Source organism: Tyto alba, unplaced genomic scaffold (genome assembly GCF_018691265.1).
Source record: "Tyto alba isolate M040663 unplaced genomic scaffold, T.alba_DEE_v4.0 Super-Scaffold_1000006, whole genome shotgun sequence".
In the NCBI taxonomy this organism is placed as follows: domain Eukaryota; kingdom Metazoa; phylum Chordata; class Aves; order Strigiformes; family Tytonidae; genus Tyto; species Tyto alba.
The window spans coordinates 28717244-28743852 of record NW_024881272.1 but is presented as its reverse complement, the minus strand read 5'-3'; the positions used below and the strand labels follow the sequence as shown (position 1 = coordinate 28743852).

General features: G+C 42.3%; 3 protein-coding genes across 5 annotated transcripts; 2 read left to right on the top strand and 1 right to left on the bottom strand.

The window, feature by feature from the left end:
- On the bottom strand, positions 1 to 11336 carry BTF3L4 (basic transcription factor 3 like 4). Of its 3 annotated transcripts, none has more exons than XM_033008864.2 (6): positions 11267 to 11336; positions 8594 to 8657; positions 7610 to 7723; positions 4969 to 5170; positions 3388 to 3447; positions 1 to 2484 (listed from the first exon to the last, which is right to left on the bottom strand). In XM_033008864.2, the coding sequence occupies exons 1-6, from the start codon at positions 11305 to 11307 to the stop codon at positions 2438 to 2440; spliced, it is 528 nt and encodes a 175-aa protein (XP_032864755.1). In that variant the 5' UTR covers positions 11308 to 11336; the 3' UTR covers positions 1 to 2437. The 3 variants fall into 3 exon arrangements, with proteins under 3 accessions (XP_032864755.1, XP_032864757.1, XP_032864756.1); XM_033008866.1 differs by lacking the exon at positions 11267 to 11336 and adding an exon at positions 10656 to 10761; XM_033008865.2 differs by lacking the exon at positions 11267 to 11336 and adding an exon at positions 9874 to 9984.
- TXNDC12 (thioredoxin domain containing 12) lies at positions 10715 to 22892 on the top strand. Its single transcript, XM_033008867.2, has 7 exons — positions 10715 to 10819; positions 12973 to 13033; positions 18418 to 18470; positions 19192 to 19265; positions 19809 to 19878; positions 19968 to 20051; positions 20514 to 22892. Exons 1-7 carry the CDS (start codon positions 10729 to 10731, stop codon positions 20591 to 20593), a joined length of 513 nt encoding a protein of 170 aa, XP_032864758.1. The 5' UTR covers positions 10715 to 10728; the 3' UTR covers positions 20594 to 22892.
- KTI12 (KTI12 chromatin associated homolog) lies at positions 13045 to 15573 on the top strand. Its single transcript, XM_042786384.1, has one exon. It carries the CDS (start codon positions 14620 to 14622, stop codon positions 15331 to 15333), a length of 714 nt encoding a protein of 237 aa, XP_042642318.1. The 5' UTR covers positions 13045 to 14619; the 3' UTR covers positions 15334 to 15573.
- Positions 22893 to 26609: the final 3717 nt, after the last annotated feature.

Genomic DNA, 26609 nt, shown 5'->3' with positions numbered 1-26609 from the left:
TTTTCCCACAACAGCCTTGATGGGTTACTTTTAATTAAAATCAGTTTAATGATTGATAAGCTCTAGTATTTCCAGCAGCAAATCATAAGTGGTTGACTGTTTCCAGATACAGTGAAAGAACTGAAGATGATATATCTACATAAGCTAGCATATTTAGTTAGTTTACTGGTCAAACATATGAAAAAGTGAGGGTTTAACATGTAAATTGTCATGATCAAGAGCAAAAATAAAATGAGTATTTTGTAGGAATCAGTAAGTTCAACTAAATAAACTTATGGAATCATTGTTTCCAATGCTTACTCTTACATCTCTCACAAAATTACTTTGACATACTTCCTACATCAGAAATCACTGAGCACAAATTTTCAGTATCTGGTTAGTATTTTGGGGGAGGGGTTGTCCCATACATAAACTCAGCGCAGCTGCTACTTTGAAATGTTCTTCACTCATGCCCCTAAGCAAATGGAAGAACACTGCAAATACCTGTCTCCTAGTATCCTTCATTTGCTCTTTCGGTTTGCAGAGGCAGCAAAAGGCAGTTTAGTGTGCCTATGCACACATTAATGAAAACATCTCTTCTTTATAAACTGAATAAATGCATCTGCAGCTGATTTAAGATTAACCATACAACAAACCAAAGTTCCATTCAACACTGCAGGGCAAATAGGAGAGTGGGTATGTGGGAGTGTGAAATCCTAAAGCTCTAACAGGATCCTCCCTAGTCCTGCATGTATCTTCCTCAGTCACTGTCAGCAAGGATGCAGTGCTGTCTGAAACAGCTGCTGGCCCTCAGCTAGAGCTGGTGGGAGGAGGAGACAACACACAAGAGGGAGCATTTCCTCTTTTGTACTGTTACTTTATTTTGTAGCAAGACCCATGTAGTATATAAAATATAACAGGAAAAACTGAACAAAGCCTATAAAATAAATGGAGTAGTTCAGATGACAAACCACCACAGCTCTGCTTTTGTGGTTTTATGATGATGTCACCAGAACTCATGTACTGTTTACCTTGTACTTTTACAGTTCTCTAGCATATGAGCCTACATAAAAAGCTGATATGTTCCAATTAAGCCATAGTTAAGTGACAGATGTAGAGGAAAAAAAAAAAGGCTTTCTTAAGCCAGAGCTGCCCTTGACACAGGTTACAATGATGTCTAACTATACCGTAATGCACATTACATCAAGAACCTTGAAAGAGCCTCTGAGAAAATGGGTTCACATTAAGCATTTTAAGGAAAGATCATAAATACTGCACTGTACCAACAGTACCTCCCAATGTCCTCCTTATGCCTGAGGAGCATTTGTGGTTTTTAAGAAGCTACTACATAGATGACACCAAACCTAGAGGTAGGCAAAGGTAAATTACAGGCAAAAAAAAATATCCCTTTAGAGCTAGTCATTGCACAAACTACCCAGCAGGAGGCAAGGCAAAATGTCAACAACTCTTTCCTCTCACCTTAAACACTGCTCACACCGTGTTTTTAATTCCTAGTGCCTTACGAATGACAGTGGATCATCAGCTGCTAGTAAATGCAATCATGCCAAGAGAATAGCCTGAAGTTATTCAAGCAAAAATCCATTACTGTGCAAAACTGGTGCACTAGACTGTTACCAACTAAACCTCCAAGTTTAGGAAGTGACCTGATGGTAGAGAACCAAGGCATTTGTTTTCCTTTTCACATGGGAAATACTCTACATAATCAACAGGGGAACATACCACTAAGCCTACGTGGAAGAAGTCAAACACCAGCTTGTCTCAAAAGGTTGGAGACAAGAAAAAAATAAAGTTGAGAAAGGTTAAAAAAAGCACACTTTTCTGAGATCAAATTTTCTTTTTTAGAAAGTTACTGTACCAAACAAGCTGTTAAAACAGCTCATCTTTGATATCATCTGGGTTGATATCAACTAAGGTTGATAACAACTATCATGTGTACACTTCACCAGGGATGAGAAACACATCTGCAACTACAATAATTAACATCAAATTAAACCCAAGTTTTAATGATGTAATGCCTTCAGGTCACAAATTGTGGACAAAATTTTAATCTTAACTACCTTCTGTGCACTATTAGGTGATAATCAAAAGTAACAATGATGAAGATCCATTTTATTTCTACTTCCAAAGGAAAAGGGGAAAAGGTTAAATAAGTGTTCTCCAATTTGTTCTCCACTATATGTACACACACACACACACATGCACACACCCCTCAAACTGCACTGACATTTCTTTTTGACCAGAAGAGTAGATCCTGGGAGTAAGTGCAAAATGCAAAATCAACTGACAGAAAATGCTGAACAAACAGCATCATAAAAATACAAAATATTTATATTACTGAACTATTAACAGATGATGTTCTCTGTTTCTTTAAAACTTTGGAACCACATAGCTGATTTCTTAAATCTAGTCCATGCCAGCTTCCAGAACTATTAATGTTTTAGTTAGCTTCATTCTTTGATGCTTCATCAAAGTTTTCTACGAGATCTGAAAGAGATTAAGATATTTAATACAGTAATGCTCAGTAACATTACCTTCGTAAGTTTAATGAAAATACATGTATTACAGGAAAGGTTAAGTAGTTCTTAACTATACTTACGTATACACCATTTTTTACGGGCAGATTTCAAAGAGCTTTAGAAAATACAGTTTGTTTGAACATACACAAAGAACTAGAAATGCAGGAACACTCAGAAGGAGTGGAAGTTCTAACATGAAAAGATCTGATAGTCTGAGGTGCTCTACTAGCTGCAGTTGAGTCTTGAGCCATCAGCATTCTTTAAAGAATGCCTGAAGTTAGGCATCCATTAACTGTTGTACTCCAGGAAACAGAAAACTTGAGAACTGAATTTTTATGACAGTTACAAAGAAATGAACCACTGACAGAGCATGAGGAATTGAACCTCTGGGTCCACCAGTTTGTTGTTTTAGCTAACACATCATACTGGTGGGTATAGTAGAATGTGGTAACTGACAGTTAATTGACAAATTATGAACTTAGAATATTTATTGAGAAACTCTCAAGAAACTGACATAAGCTTTGTTTCTTCTACCACAGAAATAAAAATCCCCACCCTAGACTCTCATTTACAGACAACTGCTGACTATTCCAATCGTGTCATTTTGAAGTCCTAAAACCCTACTTGCATATATAGATCACCTGTTCGACCTCCCTGAAAGTATTTTAACGTATTTGCACTTAAGAATTAAGCAATTCGCACAAGGTAAACCTTTTTTCAAAAGCTGAAATCCAAAGTCATGTTTTAATCATGCCCAGTATATGAGGCCTCCCTTAGCAAGTGAGAAATATAATCACATCAAGAGCTACATATTTCAATGCACAAACCAAAATATATTAAATGAACAGATTCTAAGCGTGTATGTGCCTACCTGGGACATCATCATCTTCTTCATCAATATCTTCAGATTTTGGTGCTTTACTATCCAACACTATAAAAAAAATTTGGTGCCAAGCTCTCATTATACAGAATTAGGGACAGTCACACAATAAAAAACATACAGGTGAAGAAATAAAGCATTTCCCCAACCTGCAGAAGTGATAAACACACAAATGACTGGGTATTAACAGTAAGCAGCGTGACCAAAAGGTCTACTTGTGAACATTCTTATACCAAAGTATTAGCACAGACACTTTCAAATGCTATGGGGTATTAAAGCAGAGCTAGCAAAAGATCAAATGATACAGAAAAAACCCAGCATAACTACATCTTTTAACTGAAGTCATGTGTTTCAGTGCAATGATAATGTGGTACCAGTCAGGGACCAACACACCATATGATTCAATTACCAAAAGGCCACGACTTTAGGAAAAAGTATTTCTGTATCAAGGGTCCCACATCAAACCTAGTCTTCTGTAAGTCATGGAACATACTACATGTAATCTGGAGAAATGCAAGAACTTAAAGTACTACTTCTCATTGGTCTGACCTCCTGTACTATCTAAAGAAATCACAGTAAGCATCTACTGGTACCAAGGTTTTATCAAATAAATATGCTTATGAAGATCTACCTTTATAAATTTTAAAAAGTATTTTACATATTAGTAAAGAAAAAAGTAAACCCTTTACTTTCAATTTAACTTTGAACATGGTATACAGAATAAATTTAAATTATTCATTTAGAAGGAATAACCATTTGTTGAAAACATTGGAACAGGTAATGTATTTTCCAGTTCCAAACACAGACAATTGCAGCATGTCCAACTACAGTCTTTTTAATGGCTATAACATTCTAAATTGGAACTATCCCCAGACTTCATTTCTTAACTGTAAAATTACAATAGTTATACCACATATATACATATACACACCCCCCATGGTTTTAAAATTAGTAGAAAAAAAAGAATCACATTAAAAACTTTAGGGGGTTTTGCTGGGGTTTTTTTGTTATTTTGTTGGTTTTGGGTTGTTTTTTTTTTTGTTTGTTTTTTGTTTGTTTGTTTTTTTAGTTTTGAGTCAAATCCTTGATCTTTAATTAATTTTAAAAAGTCTTGGTTTAATTACAAAGGGGATTATAGAGTAGAAGATAAAGAACATGTTTCTTCTTCTATATCCACAATGGAAATATGTTCTGTATGAACAACAACAAAAAAAAAACAGAAATCAGTTCCCTGACAAAAAGAACCTGTTGAGTTTTTCCACGTAAAACTGTGAACTCGCTTTCCGAAGTATTTTGTCATATACAGTTGTTCACCTGAAATCACAGCATGCCCGATTTATAAAATTTTGTAAGTGGTTTTTTTTTTTAATCAGGGCCTGCCTATATAGAATCTTGAATCAACAAAAAAATCCCCCCCTCCCAGTATATTTCCACAACAGTGGCAAATAAATAAAAGCATATATACTTTTGATCACTTTTTTAGTCACACATGCTGCTATTAAATTTGGATTAAAACTTTTAATACTTCCTAGATTCTTTAAATTGGCAATGAAGGATTCCAAGACGACCTACCTTGTCTTGGGAATTGTTCAGCTAACTTCCTAAGACTTGTTAAGCTGTCAGCACCAAGCTGGCTTAAGATGCCTGGAAGCATTTCTGTGATCGGTTTAGCCTCTGCATGACCAGTAATTGCAAAAGTGTTAGCGGAGAGGGAAGCTTGAACCTTGGGGTTGTTGAAGTGAATAACTGTTCCATCATCTTTAATCATGTTCACCTGTTTAAATGCATAAATAACATTTACCAAAACATTTCCTCTTGCTGAACAAGCATGATAAATTATGAATTCAAATCTAGATATTAAATATTTAAAAATTTACAAAATGAGCACTCCTCGTAAAGAATACAACCATGATAAAAGTACCTGGAATTAATACCACCTGAACTGGAAGTAAAATACAAGCTAACGGTAAAATATGGGTTCATACATACTACATTAAATAGGTAGAATTTAAAATCTATGGTTCCTTCATAAAATAGTTATCTAAACACTACTTGATAAATATGCAAGGATTATATGTTATCATACAGTTCAGGTATATTTGTAACAAAGGCAAAAAACAGACATAGGTTATTAGACTGTAAGGTATAAACAAGTTAATATCAGAAATGTCTTTTAAAGACCCAAAACCTTCAGCTCTGTGGCAACTCTTTACAAACTAAAAGCTCTAACAGAAAAGCCTTGCCACATCAGTGTAAGACATGGCCACTCACAGATATCTGTGTCACCTTTCAGGAAAACATTACTGTTTCTGCAACAGAGTTGACAAAGGCACAAGATTCACAACCTGGCCTACTTGCTGAAGCTTCCCAAGGCAAGGATGCTTCCCCCACACACACAGACACCTGGGGGTTTATGTACCATCTGCATGAGAACAGGCTTCTATGCCTTCCCAGTAACTCCATGATGACTCTTTTAAGACTAAGGACATCATAAAGTGGTCCTGCTCTCGTCCTCTTCCCTGGTCTTCTGAATCACCAGGAATTAAGTTTTACAGTCAGTATAGCAGCCTGCTTTGTTCCTACTGTCAATGTTTATACTGGCATATTTGTATGGGTTTACATTATGTTTAAGGGAGATAGAATGGAAAGTTAAAAAGGTTTTTCTTCTGGGCATCAGTGAACTATGGTTATGTAGAAAATTTTGTCTGAAAATAGGAAGAGTTCTACCCATCCAACCAAAGAGCAGTAATAAACTGTGGCAAAACTCCCAACTACTGTTTTAAGTAGGAGTTAGAGAGAAAACAGAAATTTGGGAACTGAAGAGAACTAAAAATATAAAAACATGTAAGTTATCAATCTTCACACAGATGCAGAGTTCAAATTATGTTTTGAAGAGTAAAACCAGCTGTGTTGCCTTCCCACAAGACTGAAGGATGCCTTATCCTTTGTACATGGGGAAACAGTAAAAGCTTCAAGCACAGCCATTCTCTTACTTAACAGCATCTTTTAAAAATTATACAGATGAGTTACCAGTGTTTGACTCAACATCACTAGCCTCCCCAAACTCTATCTACACAAAGTTTACCAAGGTCAACTTGTGTCCACCTGAATGCAACAACATACTGCAATTATGTACCTTGCTATCAAGGAAGAAGCTTGCTGCATTATCTTCCTTCACATCAAGACATTTAAAATCCTTAATCACTGTGTCTGAATAAAGATCTTGTACTCTGTGTAAAACAAACAGACAAAAACCCAAAAGAACTATGTCTTCCTTCAGGTTTGACTAGCTCAGCATATACAGACCAAGCTTAATAAAACAGACAAACTGAAGTCTTAATGTAGCAGAGGTATAAAAACCTACAGGCAAACTAGACTTCTACACTGAACCTATATTTGCCTTTGGAAGAAATGTATGCATTAAGTGACCTCTGAAGGCACCTTGCAATCCTGCTTAAATTAATTAATCACAGATTAAATATTATGCTGCTTTAACCAACTACTACAGTAATACTGAGTTCATGATGAAGGAACACCTCCTCCTCCCACATACAAGCATCAGCTTCTACTGTGTTACAGAAAATGTGTTTCAGTTCATATTTTATACATGTAAAGTAGATTTATTCAAGAACATCTGAAACCTTTGTATTTCTACTTGCATTAACACAGAAGCTGGTTCTGTAGAGTCTTTACTGTGTTGTAAGAAATATAATTTCCTGTGACTACCACAAACAATTCTGGCAATTTTCATGCACTAAAAGGACCTAGTTTTGATAATGGCAGACTCAAGTTCTTACTCCAGGTGTTTTTAAGCTCTTCTTTATACTCCGCACCACACAACTCTCGCTTTAGATGTACCTGCCCAGTACATGTGTGTTGACTGCTCTTCTCTTTAGAGTTGGTAATCAAGTTCATAAAATCAAGAATCGATAAGTTTTGTTTCGCAATGAATGCAAGACACACCCATGACAGTTTACTAGCATCTATAATCACTATCTGGCCAGCAGAACCTTCTCCCTTCTTTCTCTAGGTATGTATGCATTGATGTGAGTGAGACAACACTCAGATAGTTCTACCTATCAGTAACCAGACCTGTAAGTTTTTGTGGGGAATATAAAACTGCTGTTAAAAAAAACCCAAACAACACACCACCACCAAAACAGTACAGTGAATTTATTTATTAATTTAAAAAACAAAGCACTTAGCACTATACCTCTTCAATGCCAGCAATGTTATTTACTGCCAATTTTTTGAGGGAACTCTGAAGTTTTTTGTCATCAGCTGTAGCTGTTCTGTGCACCACCTTCTTCTTTCTGCGAGCTGTTCCCTGGAAAAGAATCAAGAAACAGCAGTCAGCTGTGCTCAAAACCTCACAACGCTTTAATTTTGAAAGTCATATCACACCAAGCAACATATCTTTTAATTTATGAATAAACACTGTAGTCAAAAACACTTATTTCCTTTCAACTACAGATTTAGTCATCAGTCTCAATGTTAAGGTTTTTCTTAAGTGTAAAAGACAAAAAAAGGCACAAAACAGTGGCAGTACTTTCCTTTCCTACAAGGCAGATTTTAAAAATACTATTTTCTATTAAGCAATATGTAAGAAAGTTTCCCAAGAACTTTATTTTTTCCAAGATGAAGCACAAATACAGTGATTTAAAAAGGTCTCACTTTCAATTTTGAAATTTCTGCTCCACAAACTTTTGTACAACCCCACCTATGGTTAGAAGATGAACACACACATCGAACAAAACTACATGCTTTTTTTTTGTCATATTAGCTACCTGCTGGCTCAGAGAAAAGAAACAGCTCAGTGCAGAGTCAGATAAGCCCTGGAGCTGGCACAAAGGAAAGAACTCTCCAACATGTAGAAAAGAAGGGCAGAACTGGAACAACGAACAGGTAAGCTTAACTTGAGCTTGCACAGGTCACAACAAGTCACTGAATTAAAAAGAAAGCTTACACCTGGAAACTGCTCATCTAGCAGTTGTAGAACTGAAAGAAAATTTTAATTCAAGAAGCAGTACTACAATTCAGATCACACAAAACCTGTATCTTTGAAGTGTCAAATATTTTTTTTTCTCCTCCTATGAATTAAAGCCTATGTTTCAAAAAAAAAAACCCAAATGTCAGAGATGTTTCTCCTTCAATCTGTAAATAACAGAAAACAGTACATCTCTGATGGTTTTCTTACCTTTCCTCCTATTCGGACCTGTGCTTGAAGCTTGGCCAGTTTTTCTTGGTTCATAGTGCTGTGTCTAAAGAATGAGATACAAATACAAGTTAACAATCAAAACATTAAGAAAAAAATTTCACAGCCCATTTTAAAAGCATTCTTAAAATTGCTGTAAGTTTTTTAACTTATGGAAAATTTGCTGAAACAGTGCATCAAACAAATAAACATAAACAAAAAGCTTTAAAGCACCACTGAAATAATACAAGGTGGTCCAGCAGCAGTCTGTTTAGCTGAAGTATCTATGCCATGATGAGACAAATCAACAGGACATTTAATTTTTCATTAGTCTTAAGTATTAACTATGAATTTCCAAGTATGCCAGTTCACTGTTGAAACCATTTGACAGAACTGCTGACTCTGAACAGACCCAAATCAGCATGTACAGCACAACTGCTATTAGGAAAATACCTTAAAGAGAGCCAGGGAAAGATTCATTACTACACTACTTCAAATACTATTTCCAAATAATGAGTGTTACTTTTAACTAATAAGCCAGCTCCAAACTCAGTGAAGTTCGCTTCTCGACATATTTCCTATATGAACCTCTGGCAAATATTCATTCAACTGAATGACTAGGGAGTTAGTCAAGCAGCTTCTCTAATAGGTCAGGTGGGATCTTTAAAGGCTGCAAGACCTGAAAATCTGTAATGGGTGGAAAAGCACCTCAAGGTTTTCAGGACAAGGAAGGCATTTCGCTGCTCTGCCCCAGTAAGTCAACAATGATCCCCCTGAACGAAGGGGGAAACCTCCTCCGCCGAGGAAGCGACGAGGAGGAGGGGACAGGGACTCCCGCAGACAAGAGGGCCCCAGCCCCACCGGGAGGCTCACCGCACGGTCAGGGACTCCGCCGGGGAGGAGGGAGAAGGGACTCAGGGCGGTGGGATGGCTCGCCGGCTAGCCCCAAAGCACGGGGAGCGGGAAGGGATCAAGACGCCGTCGTCCCTCGGAAGCCAGGGCAACCCCGCCCGGCAGCGGCACCGCGTCCCCAGGGAAAACTCGCGGGCCACCCGAGCCGCGGCAGACCCCACCACGCCGCGGCCCGGCGCAAGACCTCACTCCCCTGTCCTCTCCTCAGGGAACGGCCGGCGACCGCGGCCCCGCCACGGCCCAGCGCGGCGGAGGGGGGACGGGTACGAGGACGAGCTGCCGCGACTTCCCGCCCGCCCCGAGAGGCTGCGAGGGAAAGGCGAGGAACCGTGCCGGTGGAGCGATGCCGGCGGGAGCGGTAAAGGTCTCACCTGAGCGCGACGGAACCTCCGCAGCCCAACACGCGGTGAGAACAAGATGGCGGCCGAGGAAGGAAAGAGGGGCGCACAGAGAAAGGAAGCTTCGCGCCACGTGACGACGCCAACCCGCCCGCGGATTGGCGGCGCCGCCGAGCCACATTTGCATAGCGTCGGGGGGGCGGGGCCGTGAGGAGGCGGGCGCGTCGTGCGCGCGGTGCCTCCTGGGAGTTGTAGTCGCGGGGCCGGGGGGAGGGCGGCATGGACCGTCGCGGCGGGACAGTGACCCATGCCAGGTGACCCAAACCCGGGGCGCGCTGTCCGCCTTGGCGAACCCTCCCTCCTACACGACTGCTTGCGGTCGGTTTTACCTTCCCAACCAGCTGAGCAAGTCTCGAGAGTAGCGGGACAAAAGGGTTTGTTTGGGAGGAGAAAATAAATCCGGAACCCACCCCTCGCTGCCTGCTCCCGCCGGGGTAACCCCTGATTTGACTCAGGAGAGTCACCAGAGTGACTGGGGACCCGGTGCGACTGAGGTACTCCAGCCCCAGAAGCCTCGGCTACCTGGGCGGAACCGAGCTGCTCTGACCGAGCGGGAAAGAGCTGAACGCCCCCTCAGAGGGCCAAGGAGAGAGATCCCCACAGGATCCCCACAGGAGCCCCTTTTCTCCCTCCCCGCCTCCCCCGGCACCTCCGAGCCGAGGTGAGGGCGGCGCACCGCCTACATCCGCCTCACATCACTTCCTGGGCTTTAAAAAAAGGAGAAAAAAAAAATATATATATATCAAAAAAATCACCTAAGCTGGTCCGGTCCCGTCTCGGAGGTTTAGGTGCTGCACCCGGGGTGCTGCTGCTGCCGGCGGCGACACCATGAAGGCTCAGCCCGCGGCAGCCTTCATCTTCTGCCTGTGCCTGGTGCTGGCGGCCTCCGCAGCCTCCGCCGCGGAAGGGCTCGGAAAGGGTCAGGCAAACGTTTTCTTCGGGATTTCCTCTCAACTTTTGTCGTGGCCGTGAATTGGTGCGCCGGGGCCGGGCCGGTTCCCACAGCCCGTGGCGGCGAAGGGGGCGCGGGGGCGGGGGGAGGCCGGGCCGGCCTGGCACCGCCGCCGCGGTTTAGAGGGAGACCGCTGCCTTTTGACTTTAGAGGTGAGGGGGTCTTTCAGCGATCTTTGCCGACGTGGTTCTGTTCCGGCTAAAACCCGAGGAGCTTCCCCTTTCGAGGGGCCCTGTTTTTACGTAGCCTGCGGGGGGGGGGGGGGGCGGACGGACACACACAGAGCCCCTCAGTGCTTCCCCGCTGAGGCCCCTGCCCGGCCTCTGCCGGCCCCTTCAGATGCGTCCTGGCAGGCGAGGAATGGATATTCCCTCCCGCCCTCAGTTTGCCTTTCCCCTTATGATCGCTCCTCACCTCTCCTCTGGCTCGCCCGGGCATCGCGGTGTAATTGCCATGTCTAATTGCCTGGTGCAGTCAGGGTGCGCCAGAGCCCTGAGCTTCACCCCGGGTGGCGGCTTTAGCCTGGCTTAGAGATAAATCTCTTCAGAGCTGGTAGTAACTCGATTTGATCAATGACAGCAAAGCTTTGTGGTGTGGATCTCAGTCATTCCCCTTTTGTTTTACAGTTAATCCCTCAGATGACTTTCATTCAAAAGAAGCACTCTGTAATGTGTTGTGTAATGCTTTTAAAAACATACTGAAGCTTGCCACAAAGTGGGTTTCAGTTTTAAAGAAGAAAAGCTTTCAAAAAGTGTTTCCTAGCTGGAACAATAGAAGGTTTTCGCTCTTTTAACATGTGGGCCTTTGAATGAAATAGCTAACGTGTCAATATTCTGAGTAAACGTGACTTCTGCTAATCCAACCTTTTTTGCCCTGCTACGTTCAGCTGGTACAAACATAGCCTTGTGTCTGAAGCTGCCTCTGCAGCCGATACATGTATATCATTGGACATGGAAAAGACACCCCCACTTTACTGCTAGCACAACTAAATATTTGATGTGTTGCGTCATATATGCTCACAGTTCATATCAGGAGAGAAAATAAGGTAATAAAAATACTGCGCCAACTCTTCAAACCTCCTGGATGCTGAACTAAGGTGCCATGAGGTTTTGCTGACCCTCATTTTGGCTTTCTCCAGCTTCTTTGCCATAGTTCTCTACTGGGGACAGTGTCCACTTTCCCCTGTGTCAGCATAGTGCACTCTTTGGCTCCTGACCACTGTGTAGCTCCTGAAATCTGCCCCCCACAGCAACCTGGGCACTGGAGGTTGCTGACTAACCCAAACCCTCGGCGATGGGAAGGGGCAAGCCAAAGCTGGTATTTGGTCATCAGCCCCACATTACTGGAGCCATGAGACCTCTGAGGAGGTCTTCCAGGGGAGTTCCCCTATGAACAGTTTCCAGATCTCCTTCATCTCAGGTCTCCGTGTGGCTTTTGGCCATGTGCTGTGTTGGCTACAGGGTCAAAAAACCTGGCAGTTCCTGCTTTGCAGCTGTTAAACATACACTCAGTCACTCTTGCCTCTACTGACAAAACAAGACTTGTTATCTGGATATGGGATAAAATGCTTCTGACATTGTTCAGTCACAGTAACATTCAGAAATGTGTGTAATGGCATTTTTTCTCACTCCTTGATGATATTATTGTCAGCAGTAATACTAAGCATAATAGTTTTAGAGCAACCAATGTTCATATGTTAGCCTAGGAATTTTTAAGTTTTGCTTTAGTTCACGTTCAGTGGGATTTAGGAAACCAAATGCCAACATGTTTAATATATCACTAGTCAGTTAATAAATGTTCAAATATTGAAAAAGAATGGGGAATAATCAGAAGGTCCTTCAATTTTAATCTCTTGGGGGGGGGATTGGTGTAATTTGCATATTGATATTAAAATATTAATTAGGGTGGTATGGTTTTGTTAATTAATTTCAGTGAGATTCCTCATAAGAATATGTAGGTTGTAAGTCTTTGCAGAAGTGTTTCCAGGACTGGGATTATAGTTGGCTTTAAAAAAAAAAATATATAAAATGAGTTGAAACTATTCTTGAGGGTTGGACTCTTTTCTTTTGTTAGTTGACATGTTAAATTATGCAGCATTTATAAACCCTTCTCTCTGGCAGGTTTTGGAGATCATATTCATTGGAGAACACTGGAAGATGGGAAGAAAGAGGCAGCAGCCAGGTATGTTAGCTAGTTTTAAATACAGAAAAGTGTCTTTAAAAACATTCACAAAGGTTCTGTATCCTAAATTTAACCACAGAAAATAGTAATTACTAACAAACATGAAGGTAATTTATGAGACTGTTCAGATCCCTATAGCCTTTTAGAGGGAAAATACAGAGGTTTTTTTAACTTTGCTGAGGCACCACCTGGGTTTAGTCACTACAATCTAATTACATGATTGAAGTCCTAGCATGTCTTTGAAATGAGAATAAAATAATTGAGTATTTATCATAGTAAAAAAAAATATGGTTCTCAAACCCACAAGCATCTGTTTAAGTAGTACTCAATCCCCTTGAACTCAGCAGTGCCAATAGCTTCCCTAAAATTCAATGTGCCTGTATCGATGAGGCCTCAGTGTGAAATGAGTTACCTTCTTACCAACTGCAGAAGTCTGAAAGTTTCAAACTGTAGTGAACCAATAAGTTAATTCAAGCCTTTTCTGGGTTGAGCTTAAAATCTAAAAAGAACACTCTACAGAAAAGTAAAAAAATTACATTTTGACAGATTCTTTCCCAGAATTTATTCTGATTGTTAAAATGTGAGAAGGAAAATTGTGTGCTTATAAATTCTATTTCTACTTTTAAATTTATAACCTAGATCTGACAATGTTGACTTGAGCAGAAAGTCATTATGCCTTTCAGATTTTCTGTTTAATTGAATTCTGCTCTCAATCTGATCCATCTGGTGAGTTCCACACTCTAGTGTAGACACCAAATTAACCCAGATGGTAGAGTTCAGGAGTCTTACAAGTTTTTATAATTGGATATTTTGACATTTATTTGATATACCTGTGCAAAAAAAAAAAAAAAAAAAAAAAAAGACAATTCAGTATTTGCAGGAATAGTTACAGCATTACTTTGCAATGAGGCTGAGGAAGTTTTACAATGAGACAGAGGGGGGAGGGATGGTGAGATGTCAGTTTTACTCAGGATGTTTCTGCTCAGAACCCCGCCACAGCAGGGGATGGGTATAATGCACACTCTCTCCTTTGGTCTCCAGCAACGCAGACCTGCTTGCTGATTTGAGTTCAGCAGCATCTGAGTGTGGCCGAGTTGAAGGATTGGGAGAAAACAACAACAAAGAAAAGATAAACGTAAAAAGCAGATATTTTTGCTCAAAGTCTGACCTCTGGTCAGGAGATGTAAAATTATACAAAATTATCTGTTGGGCATCGAGCGAAATGCATCAGAGCCAGTGGTCAAGGAAGTTTCGGACGCAGGTTTCAATTCCGTACACAGTACAATTCGGATGTGCTGGAGCTGCTGGAGCCCTCGTGGGTTTTAAGTTCCCCGTGGGCGAGGACGCGGCGCTCCCACAGCCCCCGCGCGCCTGGTTCTCGGGGGTCACCGGAGCACGACGGCGCTTTTCAGCGGGGGGTGGGGGGGCGCCGGTCCCGCGGCCGCCCGAGGCTTTGGCCGCGCTGAGCCCCGCCGCGGCCGAGCGCTCCTGCGTGGGGCGGCTCCCACGCGAGCCCGCGGGGCGGGGGTGACCCGGGCGGAAGCAGCCGCCGTCCCCGTCCGGGTCAGCATGGCGGCGGGGGCGGGATGCCGCTGGTGGTGCTGTGCGGGCGGCCGGGCAGCGGCAAGAGCCGGCGGGCCGCGGAGCTGCGGGAGGCTCTGGGCGGGCCGGAGCGGCAGGTTCACGTCGTGACCGAGGCGGAGGGAGGCCGGGCGGCGTTGCGGGCCGAGGTGGAGCGGCGGCTGAGCCGGCGGGACGTGGTGATCGTGGACGCGGGCAACGAGGTGCGGAGCATCCGCTACGAGCTGTACTGCGCGGCGCGGCAGGCGGGGACGGCGAGCTGCCTCCTGCACTGCGCCGGCGGCCCCGAGGAGCCGCCCTTCGAGGCCCCCGACCCGCGGAACCGCTGGGACCGGCCGCTCTTCACGGTGCGCGGGGAGGAGCCGCTGCCGCTGGCCGCCATCCGCGCCGCCCTCTTCGAGAGCGCCCCGCCGCCGCCGCACCGCGCCACCCGCAGCCAGCCCCTGCAATCCGGCGCCTTCCTCCACCGCCTCGACCGCCTCACCCAGGAGGTGCTGGCCGCCGTCATGGCCGCCCAGAGCGGCGGGGCGCAGCCCGGGCAGCCGGTCCGCGTCCCCGGCCTGGCCGCAGAGCTGGTGCTGAGCCGGCCCGTGAGCATGGCCGAGCTGAGCCGCCTGCGGAGGCAGTTCATCAGCTACACCAAGATGCAGCCCAGTGACGAAAACCTGCCCCAGCTGGGCAGCATGTTCCTGCAGTACCTGAGCCGCAGCATCCAGTGAATCCTGTCAGCTCTGCCGTGCACAGCAGCGTTGATCTGCCCCCAGAGTACTCGCAACAGTAAGAACATGCCCTCCAGCCACAGACCCGGCCGAGCCTGGGTCCCCACCTGTCGCGTATCAGACAGCAGCTCTGGGAAGATGGATGCCATGTCCCTGCAGCAGCTGAGCAAGCTATATTGCCAAGAGGATGGGTAGGGATGCCGTTGCCCGACCCCTGCATTCTCCCCATTCACATCTTTCTTGCAGTCCCGGGCAAGTGAAGCCTCCTATGGAGACCTAAACCCCAGTAATCAAATAGCGTCTGAACATCAAAGCCCAAAAGGTGATGACCGTAGGAAAAAATCTTCCCCTCCGCATTGGCATGTGCATGTCTTGAATAAGAAGATTGTTTTTCCAAGGCTGTCTCCAGATAATGCCAAACTGCAGAAGAGACTTCAGGTCCAGAACTGGAATAGGCTGTATAATTAGGATGTGACTGTTTCAAAAAATCCTGCTGAACCCAAGAGATACATCTGCAAACTCGGCACAGCAGGAGGGTCCTGGCTTAGCAAACTCAAACCTTTCTGTTTTGGGTTGAACAATAAAATGTGTGCCTTAAATGGAGTACAGTCTCAATTTCCCTGCAGGACTATTTTATTGAAATAACTTGCTATGTCTTTTCTCTGCAAGGTCATCAATAAACACCTTTAAAAACAATTGTTTAAGAATGAGTGCTCTCATAGGAAAAATGAGCTAAAATGACAGTTTCTGTTCTGGGTGAAACTCTCTCATAAGTCTGTTACCAGCTCTGATGGGTAACTTAGTTTTGTGCTTAGTTTCAACTAATTTCAGTCTTTGCTGTATATAGATTATATAAACTTATCACTTTCTGGTGGATGCTTCATCCCTCATTTTAATAAATTGTGGCTTTTGGTTTTAATAGTATGTGTAGTGCTATCTGGGAGGAAGTTGTAATGTGAGGCAGGAAGGGCTACTTCGAGTACAGTGGCTGTTTATCTGACATACCAGCTGCTAGGTGGACTTACGCATTGCAAAACAGAAATTACTACAAAAATGTTTTGATGTAAATAAATTTATTTTCCCAGTCAAAGAGAATAAAGCTGAGAAAAAAAAATTCAGAATCTCCTAAGACTTCTGTGAGTTCTCACTGACTATTGAGTTGGTATTTCAAGACTGTGTGAAATCTGCTTTGACATTTTCTCTTAAAAAAAAAAAGTGCGTTGCAGTACCAATTACCAGATGATTGAACTCTTCTGACATGAAGCACTGATCCTTGATGGTAAGAACAATGTGTATTTTCCAAACTTAAAACAGCCTTTCCTCAAGAAAGAGGAAAAATGATGATGGACTGTATGGAAACAATGGGGAAAAAAAATGTTTCTTCAGCATTAGGGAAAGGATGCTGATGCAATACAAGTTTTATTAGGGAAATGTGTGTTCTTGCTCCTTACTAAAAAGAGTCCTATGTAAAAATGATCGTATATTGGTTAGTTACAAATGGCAGACTTCTGCTTGAACTAGTGTAAATGTTAATGGTTTCCCCTCCACCCTTTCCTGGTTCTGAAGGCCATAACTGAATGCTGCTAAGTAGAGATTTCCTTCCATATCCATCTAAAGCTAAAGAAAAAACTCATACATCAGTTCTATTAGTGGTTTAATTGCCATTATGTGCAAAGGTGTTTGTAATTTCTGTGTGTGTGAAAATTTTACTTTATTTTTAACCCCTAATACGGTAACAGGGTATACAGTAACAGAAAGCTTACAGTTTGCTTTGCTTGGCATATGCTGAAAGAAGTATCCATCTAGTATGTTCTCTCTATATTCCTTCCTTTCCTTCACCTAGTTTTAGGATGTTCTTACTATTCTGGAAGCTATATCATTATTACCAGCTTCCCTTGGATATTATTCCATAGCTTAAGGGGTTTATTGGTAAGAGAAGAGGCATGAGATACCCAGTTCCTTGTTCTTTCTTAGTTTATTCACCTTGTCAGCATTTACCAGCTCAACTGTTGGAAAGTAGAAACAATTAAAGTGTCAGTAAGGACTTTTGCATGCAAAAAGTGTGGGGTTAAGTGTGGTACTACCTGGGTGTGCTCAATAGCAGCAAAAGTTACCTGTAGTATCACTTTTCTTGTTAGAAAGGTACAATTGATGCAACTTAGTCAGGAGCGGTGAAGTAGTAGATTAATTGGATCACCAGCACTAACAGGAAATACGGCAAATTTGTAGTATCTTTAAGGCCTCTGTCTAATCACATAAGTCAGCCTGAATATATTATAAAGCAATTTAGAGAAATTGAACTTGGTAAGCTTGACTTTGTCAGAAGGTGAAATGCTAAAGAGATTTTTGAAGAACAGGGTTAAATATATCTCAAGGTGATGGAAACTTAACCTCTGGGTAGCATAGGTAGTAAAGGTCAAGTGAACTATTTGGGAAGAGAGAGAGAATAATAACAAATAACTTTGCTCCTTTTGCATTGCACTTTATTTAGGCTGCAGTTCCATGCAGGCCTGCTCCTTCTCAGTCCTGACACTTGTCACATTTGCGTCAGATCTGTTTCTGCATACCAACATGTAGAAAACTAGCTGGGCAGCCAGAGGGTTTGCTGGGTTACTGTGTGTGATTATTGCTCAATGGAGGGTCTTAGTCACAGGAGGTGACTGCAACATGCAGACTGTAATGAGGAGAGGAATGGATATATTACTGTCATTCAATGGCTTGCCTTCAGCAGCCATGGAAACCCATCCTGACATCTCTCAAGCAGCTGGTGTCACTAACCACTTCCAGTAAAAAACGCATGACCAGTTGTGTATCTGGGCAAATCTAAACTAATAAAAGCAAATCTTCCAAAGAGAAAGTCTCTTCCTCTACACGAGCAGTTATTGGCTGGCACTTAGAGTAAGATTGGGAAAACTTGCTTTGCAAGATAGCCTTAGAACATAGCAGAATCTCTTTACACCTCTGATTTTCTGTTACATTTAGCCTTTGTAGAAGTCTTGACTGTTAAAATGTACATGTAATAGAATTTGGTTTCAAGGCTCAACTGTAAGCTTTGACAATTTTCTTTTTTTCTTCCTTTTTTAGTGGTTTGCCTCTTATGGTTATCATCCATAAGTCTTGGTGTGGAGCTTGCAAAGGTGAGTGTATTTAATACTAGAGCTTGCTGATATTTCTAATGAACTTTTGTATACAAATCACGTAACCATGAGAAACTCAAACTTTGCATTCAAAATACAGCTGATGGTATTTGTATTTCATTTAGAGTGGTGTAATATCACACCACTTTACCTGTGAGCACTGCCAAAAGCCAGCCTTGCCTAAATGTCAGCAAAGTAACAGCTGCAATACTGCACTTTTGTAGTGGCAGCAATTTGTCCTGCACTTGGCTATAAAAAAGTGGAGCAGAACGAATGATCTTCCAGAATTAAGTGTAAATTGCCTTACTTTCAGCTGGTGTTTCTTCGAAGGTGAGGCTTTGTCTCTTTCAGTATCTCAAACAAACAAGCTGGGCATAATGGCTAAGCTTAAAGGGTGAGCTGGTTGTGTGAGAATAGTGGTTTAGAGCAAGCTTTTTGCTTCTCTTCCATTGATTCAAATATGACCATGTATGCCTGTTGGCCAGGCTTCATCATGTGGCTACTCAGCAAAAATTGCTTCAATTACCTGGTTGTTCTGAGCCTGGCCTGAATGGTTTGATACACATATTCCATTTGCTCACTGCTTATTGAAAAGTACCAGCTCTCCACAGAGAGGAATGAAGTCAAGATTTTGATGCTGACCTGAAAACTTGAAGTCGTTTCCACTGTCTTTACACAGCTCTTTTTTTTTTTTTTTTTTTTTTTCTTTCCAATTAACTAGCTCTAAAGCCAAAGTTTGCTGAATCCAAGGAGATCTCTGAACTTGCCCATAATTTTGTTATGGTCAACCTTGAGGTAGGCTGCCCTCTGATTTTCTTCTATGTTATTGCTTAGTAATTAAGCATTTGGAATCCTACTTAACTGGTTGCATCCTGTTTTGTATACATCCTAAATCCTGCAGCTCTGAATAGGTATTAAGGATCGATTGATATAGCTGATTGTTTTAAAAAGAGTTTTCTTCAGTCTGGTTATTTCAATTGTGTTCATAAACCTGGCTCTCTGCCATCGTCTCTTTAACAATTTGTACCTTGTGTCATTCTGTTGCTGCAATAGAAGAGTTTATAGTCATTCTCTCATGACATATCAAACATTCCTACACCAAAGCGGAACATTTAATGCAAGTTGACAGAACAGAAAAAAATAAAATTTTCATAAATGATACTTGTTTAGGTCAAAATAACTTTCCTTTGAGAGTGGAAGGTGCTGCAGTGTCTGTTTAAGATGTAAGTTGTTCAGGGTAAATAGAATCTGAAGACAATCTCTTGTTTCTTTAAAATGAGTGCTGTACTTTGTTAGGTACCTTGCTAATATGTTCCTTCTTCTGTCTTGCTTTGGTAGGATGATGAAGAGCCAAAGGATGAAGCTTTTAGTCCTGATGGAGGTTACATTCCCAGAATCCTTTTCATGGGTAGGGCATCCACAGCGGTTGTATCCACTCAGAGGACTGTGTTGTTACTGTTACCACCTTAATTTCCCATTTGTTATCTTGTTTCATAGACCCCAGTGGAAAAGTCCACCCAGAAATCATAAATGAGAAAGGAAACCCCAGCTACAAGTATTTCTATACCAATGCTGATCAAGGTACGTGCAAAGTGGTTTGAATTGTATTTTTGGTGATGAAACTCTAGATTTTTAGAGATGTAACTCTGGCTGCCTCCTGAGTGAAGGACACACCTTCACATCCGAGTGGAGAAAAATGATCATACTTTACAGCGTAACTGGGAGCTGTTAGATACAATGTGAGTGAGTGGTTCTCTTACACCTTGAGGAACCATGTTCAGAGTCATGATTCACTTTAATACCTCCTATCATGTCCATAGGACCTAAACTGGTTCTGCAGTTATGGCATGGAAAATCATGCAATTCACATGATCCATCTACAGATAGTTGGGAAAAGGGCACAGGACTGTTTTTTTTTCCCACAGGTTAATTTGTAGATGTACATTCTGTAATGGTGTTACTTTAAAACACTTTCATTACCAGGACACCTTGATGTTTTCATTTGGAGATTAATAGTTGCTGTCTCTTTGTCTAATCTTTCAGTTGTCCAAGGGATGAAGGAAGCCCAGGAGAAGCTAACAGGTGATGCTTTCAAACAAAAACACCTGGGAGATGAACTATAATAAATACACTGAATTATGCTCTTCTATCACTTCAAAACTCTCAAAGGAAATGATTAAGCAGACCAAGAATGTAGATGCACTGGAGGGACATAATTCTCCTGTCAACAATGTTAGGTTTAACCCTGTTTGGAGTTCACACACATGCATCAATTACAGTGTTCTCTTCTCCTCTCCCTGGCAGTTTGTGCTGTAGTGGTTATTTGCAACTAGGTAATATGCAAACACATCAATTTTTGTGTTTGAGCAACCACTAATATTTGGTGTTAAAAGGGAGGTGTTTAGGGCAAAACATTCATTTAAGGACAGTGTGACTGGAATAACTAGAAGTAGCCAATATTTTGACACTTAATCAGGGTTGGATCCCTCTTTTCTCACTGGTATTATGTGATCCCATTGTTTTTACTGGGAATTCCTATGAATGGGGCATGTTCCTGGGCCAGGTGTTTTCTAGACCTCCCAAACCATTAATTCTGCCACTAAGCCAAGTAGATACATTTCTTTAATGTCCAAGTAGCATGTGAAATTATTATCTCTGCAAAGATAATTTCATGTAAAACTGTGTGTGATTCATCTTTATTTGCCTTTGGGCAGAAATCTCACTTTTTCCTTGTGCACTCACCTTTTGATTGTTTCATCAAGTGAGGGTGGGTTATGTTGAAGCTTTACGGGGGTTCCCCTTTTATTCTTTGAATATTTTTTGGCGAATGCATTGCCATCACATTGTACTGTATTTTTGTACTAGGGTGAAAAATTAAACCTTTTTAAACATAAGCATGCAGACAGTGTGTTGTGGTAAAGGGTGTAGCTTTCCATTCTTAAAAATGGGGGGATATATTTTTGTTTATGTTGCAGTGGTTATTACTGTTGAATGTCACAGCTGAAGCTTTCACCTTTTTATAATTAAAAGACAACAGTTGTTTTTCCATGTCATTACAATTCAGCCATTCTTATACTACCTGTACTGTTAAGGGCAGAGTAACACCTACCCTTTATCTACTGGAACTGAAAAGAAAAACAGAGGGGAAAAAAAATCACGTGTTGATCCCTTGTAACACTTTTCCTAATGCAGCCGGGGATGCTGTTGGCCGCCTTTGCCACAAGGGTGCATTGCTGGCTCATGGTCAACTTGTTCTCCACCTGCACTCCCACATCCTCCCTTGCAAAGTGGCTTTCCAGATTGTTGGTTCCCAGCCTGTGCTGGTGCACAGGTTATTCCTCCCCAGTTGAAGGGCTCTGCATTTACCCTTCCGGAACTTCCTGATAACCCTCTCTGCCCATTCCTCCAGCCTGCTGAGCTCCTTCTGAATGGCAGCACTACTGTCAGCTTATCAACTACTCTTCCCAGTTTTGTATCATCTGCCAGTTTGCCGAGAGTGGACTCTGTCCATTTATCCAGGTTGTTAATGAAGATGTTAAAGTATCAAATCCAGGGGTACTCTACTAGTGACGAGCCCCTTTCAGCCCAGCAATTCTGCCTGTTTTCTGTCCACTTCTCTGCCCATTTATTCAGGTTGTACTTCATCAGTTTGTCTATGAGGATGCTATGGGAGACAGTGTTGAAAGCCTTAGTAAAGTCAAAATGAACAATACCTACTGCTCTCCTTTCATCCACCAAACTAGTTGTCTAAAGGAAAAAATCTTGTCTAAAAGGCAGTTGCCATAACTTCTTATAACAAACATGGAGAGATCATTTTCTACAGATACTTTTTAAAGAGGTATTTGAAGACATTAGCTGGGGAAAATTGTTGTATACAATAAACCCAACTTGTCTACTGAGTCCATTTTTACTTTTCAGCAGTGTTACAAATTTTACTTTCCAGACAAATCTGCCTCTATGGGAATTTAGACACCAAAACTCAATTGGGCACTAAAGGACAAGGACTCGGTTGAAATAATGAGATTATTGCACATTACAATTACCCCACTCAGCTACTAAAAGTTGTTCTACAGGTTTTATCCTCTGCTTCTCTTGCAAATTGTCTAATAAATTAATGATGAAATTTAACTCATCAACTATTCTCAAGTTGTATCAGCCTTCAAAGTAAATAATTCTGTGTGAGTCCTGGAAAAGGATTTGTGTTTTGCCAAATTGTCTTTTTTTTCCCCAGCTGGATCAGTTGACCTAATAAAAAATAGGTCCTTTCTGGTGCTCCTTATTTCATTTATAGCCTCAGATTAACATGACTGTAAAAAATCATTGCTACATCTTTTTTACTTGCCACCAGGGGGAGGACTCTGCTTGTTCATTTGGGATATGATTCAACAAATAATAATTAAAAAAAGAATCTCTGATGCAAAATAACAGGTGCACCTCTGCAATTTTCCAGGCACACTTTTGCAGCAGCTTTGCCCTTGTCTTATCTCTGCAGTGAAATTACAGCCTGTGAGATGTACATTATTTGTCCCTTTCTTCACAAAATGCTCTGATGTCAGAAGGAACATGGCCTCAAAGTAATTTTAAAAAAGTTCCTCATCTAGAGACATCTCCTTTCAGTGACAGATGCGGGCAATGTGCTTCGTCCTTTACATTTAAGACCATCTCAATTCAAAATTACTGTCCTTCATCTTTTCTCTCATGCATCTCCTCTTCTTCAGCACTTTATGCCTTCCAGACTTGGCTACTTCCGAAGGAAAAATATATTCCATAATCCTTTTTTCCTTTGTTGTTTGGTTGCCTCCTTTCTCTCTGATCCTTTCTACCCTCATATGTTCAGACATGGTGACTGGTACAGCTTCCCCACCCTTGCTTCTACTTGCTCTTTTCTACACCATGCTTTTGTGCTCTGTAGCACAATGGAGCTTGACACTTGCTGGCCTGCTTGGCATTTAGCTGGGATCTCAGTAGAATATGGCATACGTGCTGCCACGGCTTGATTGCTAGGGGCAGCTGGTTAACAAGTGTAAAAGCTGTTTCACATCTCTGGATTGCAGGGTAAACTTACTTTCGATTTGTTACTTAAATATTTTTCTCTTTCTGTTAGATTTATATCTGGACATTTTAGTTGCTAACTGCTAACACATTCTTTACACCCTTCTGCTTTTTAATTTACCTCAGGTGATACTGCTGTGCAGAGGGATACATCTTAAGCCTTCCACCCAACAGTTGCTTTATGTTTGGTGTGTAACTTCATGCACGCCAGCAACTCCACAGGGTTTAGAGCTGATTATAGGTCAGTGTTGTAGTTGTGCTTAAAGTTAATTATACACTGCAGCAGCTCAACAGTGCTCAGTAACCAAGGCCTCAGATTCATTTGCCCCCATCAGCTTTGTTTCATGTGCTGCCTGTCTGCATACGACTTGCTGTAAACCTGCATACTTACATAACTTCTTTAGATGCATCCTAGAAATCCTCTTGGAGTCAGCTTCTACTCCTCCTTTTATGGTGGTAACAAAACCCAAAGACACTTCAAAATCCTTAGTACAGACCCAGGGAACTGCCCGGCCAAATCAATCTAATGTAAACAAACATGCTGTCAGCTCCATTTCTCCCAGAAACAATCCACAGAGGAAAAAAAAAAGTTAATTAAGGAGTGACTGGATTGCAGCTAGCCATCTGGCTGCCTGGGAGCAGAGGTTGCTTTGTGCACCTGGGGCTGAACAGGCTTTAAGGAAGTGTCAGCTAGAGACCTGGGAAGCCTTTCCTTTGCCATGCTTAGCAGCAGGGAACAAAAGTGCAACAACCAAGAATGCCAGCGTGGCTAGAGTGTCCCTTCTGTCATCCTGGCATGATTTTAGGAATCGTCTACTTCAAATGTACTTTTGTCCCCGTAGCTGTTTGTTTGCCATCATACCTAGCCTGTATCAAACTGCTAATGAGCTTCATTCATTGTCCTCACTTACAGCTTGTGTAACGAATAGCTCTGAAGTGAGATATTATTAAACCTGTATGAATGTAATCCTTGGAGGTGATGAAACTCTTCTTAACTTCTGGCAAGAGGAGAGACAGTTGCATTTGCATTATGCTGTGATATTTATTTGCAGCTGACCCAGCATTATATCTGATTGGGTTTGCCCAACCAGGAGAACCACTCCAGGGCTATTCCTTGACGACCGTGGCTACAGGTGGGTCTGAACTTGGGACCTGAGGATGGAGATTCAGAAAACAATAAAGGGGGAATTACACCGAGCAGAACTCTATCCAGAGAATGGGATGAAAAGGAGAACTTCACTGCAGGTTCATGCTCATCTCCAAGAAAGCAAAGCCAAAGGATGAAGTTTATCTAAAAGGTTGCACCCCGCTTCCAGACAGCTGTGTAAGTTGTCTTTGGGGCTAGCTGGACAGGGGAGCTTGCTGCTTGGAGGAAACCAGGAAACAATCATGAAGGTCTGTCAAAATGGTAAAAGCCACTTTGTTTCAAAACTATTTGGCATATTAACTCATTCCCCCCTTCTTCCTCCAAGAAACAGGTACTGATTTGTTAAGCAGTTTAGTCAGATAAACTCAGTTTGCTTTTCCTTTCACAGTTTGTCTAGCGTAAGGAGTGGCTACATACAGTTCGCAGGCCTGCCATTGTCCAGGGAGCACCACTCCTGGGAGAGGTGGCGATTTACTGTTGCAGCACCAGCCCGGTGCCACCACGTCAGCATGCCCCGAGGAGGAGGAATCTCCACTGAGAGCTGCAGCCAGCTCCTGTGGCCTGTCACAGGCAGTGGGGACAGGGTCCAAGCCTTGAGTGATCCTCTCCAGGCTGTGACAAATGTCACGGCACAATTTGGTAATGGCTAAATCTGCAGTAGGTTCTTTTGATTAGGGACCAAAAAAAAAAAAAAAAAAAAGAGAGACCCCAAACTTCTCAGTTCATAACTACACTGGAAGGAGGGACTGGCTGACCTGTGCTTACAGCGTTCCAGGCTGTGACTCAGAACAGCAAGAGAGGCTGTTACACACCTCCCCGTGGGGCCTGGGCCCAACAAGCGAGGTTTGGGGAGCAGGCAGGTACTTCCCAGGCGTGGGATCGCCCAGTGGGTGGCTGCTGTAAAAGCAATCAAGCATTTCTGAGCTGCTCCCATGTTCTGCTTTCCTCCAACCAGCACAGGTGTCTGCTCCTCCATTTCCCGTGTCCCTGCCAGGATGTGAGGGATGAAAGGGAGACAACTTCCTAAAGTTTCTCCCTTTTCCAAAGGGCATGATCCCATCGCTGCCGCTCCATGCCAGGGCAATGGAGCGAAGGCCCACAGGAGCTGTGGGAAGAGCCAGGGCAGGGCTGAAAGGGCAGGACGGTGTGGATTGGATTTGTTTAAGGCTGTAGGTGACTGGTTGCTGGTTAGAGGTTATTCGTTGGCATATTCTAATTTTTGGACCATTTTGCATGTGCACAGCATGGTGTAGGTAGACATGCTGCGGAAATATTAATTGATAAGAACTGCAGATGTTCTCCCCTCTTTCTGAGCGTGTTTCAGGACACAACATAACATGCTGTGCATAAAAGAAGCTGCATTGGCAGCACAGTCAAATTTAGATGTCACTTTATTGTGCTGCTTCTAATATTATGAGCAGTTTTCAAAATCCCATTTGTAAGGATTTTGGTGCATTACCCCTGTTAAAGAGAATGAAATTTGCACACGTCTTGGGGACACAGCATGAGGCATACATGCTGTTTATTCCACACTGAAGCGAAAAATTGCTACCTGTTCAAATAAGGGGGATTTTGTTTTCTCCATGCGGTCGGCATGTTTTCACCTAGCTTCCCCAGACAACAGCTGGTAAGGAGCTGAAACTGCTGCTCTGTGTGCAGACTGTGCTTCTTTGGGATACAATTTTGTCTCTGTATGCCTAATGCTTATCAGGAGCTTGGACGATGAGTCTTTTTGCTGCTATTACTACTTACAGCATCACACACAGCAGACCATCATCCTTGATTTGAAGGCTTTGGCGCTGCTATTGTTTTAGTAATAAATACATCAATAAATAAAATGCTGGTTTTAGAGAAGAGGGAACTGAAAAGATTAAAATTGTTTCCTTAGATCAATTGCACTCTGGGAGGGTGCAGTAACTTGAACTAGAAACATTGGGAGA

Coding starts and splice junctions, on each gene's coding strand:
- TXNDC12 (XM_033008867.2), top strand. CDS start 10,729: ATGAAGGCTCAGCCCGCGGCAGCCTTCATCTTCTGCCTGTGCCTGGTG. Junction 13,034..18,417: donor AAGAAAGAGGCAGCAGCCAG/GTATGTTAGCTA, acceptor TTCCTTTTTTAG/TGGTTTGCCTCTTATGGTTA. Junction 19,266..19,808: donor TTGTTATGGTCAACCTTGAG/GTAGGCTGCCCT, acceptor TTGCTTTGGTAG/GATGATGAAGAGCCAAAGGA.
- BTF3L4 (XM_033008864.2), bottom strand. CDS start 11,307: ATGGCAATTACACCGCGATGCCCGGGCGAGCCAGAGGAGAG. Junction 8,658..11,266: donor CCGGGCGAGCCAGAGGAGAG/GTGAGGAGCGAT, acceptor CTCATTCTTTAG/ACACAGCACTATGAACCAAG. Junction 3,448..4,968: donor TGAACAATTCCCAAGACAAG/GTAGGTCGTCTT, acceptor TTTTTTTTATAG/TGTTGGATAGTAAAGCACCA.
- KTI12 (XM_042786384.1), top strand. CDS start 14,620: ATGCCGCTGGTGGTGCTGTGCGGGCGGCCGGGCAGCGGCAAGAGCCGG.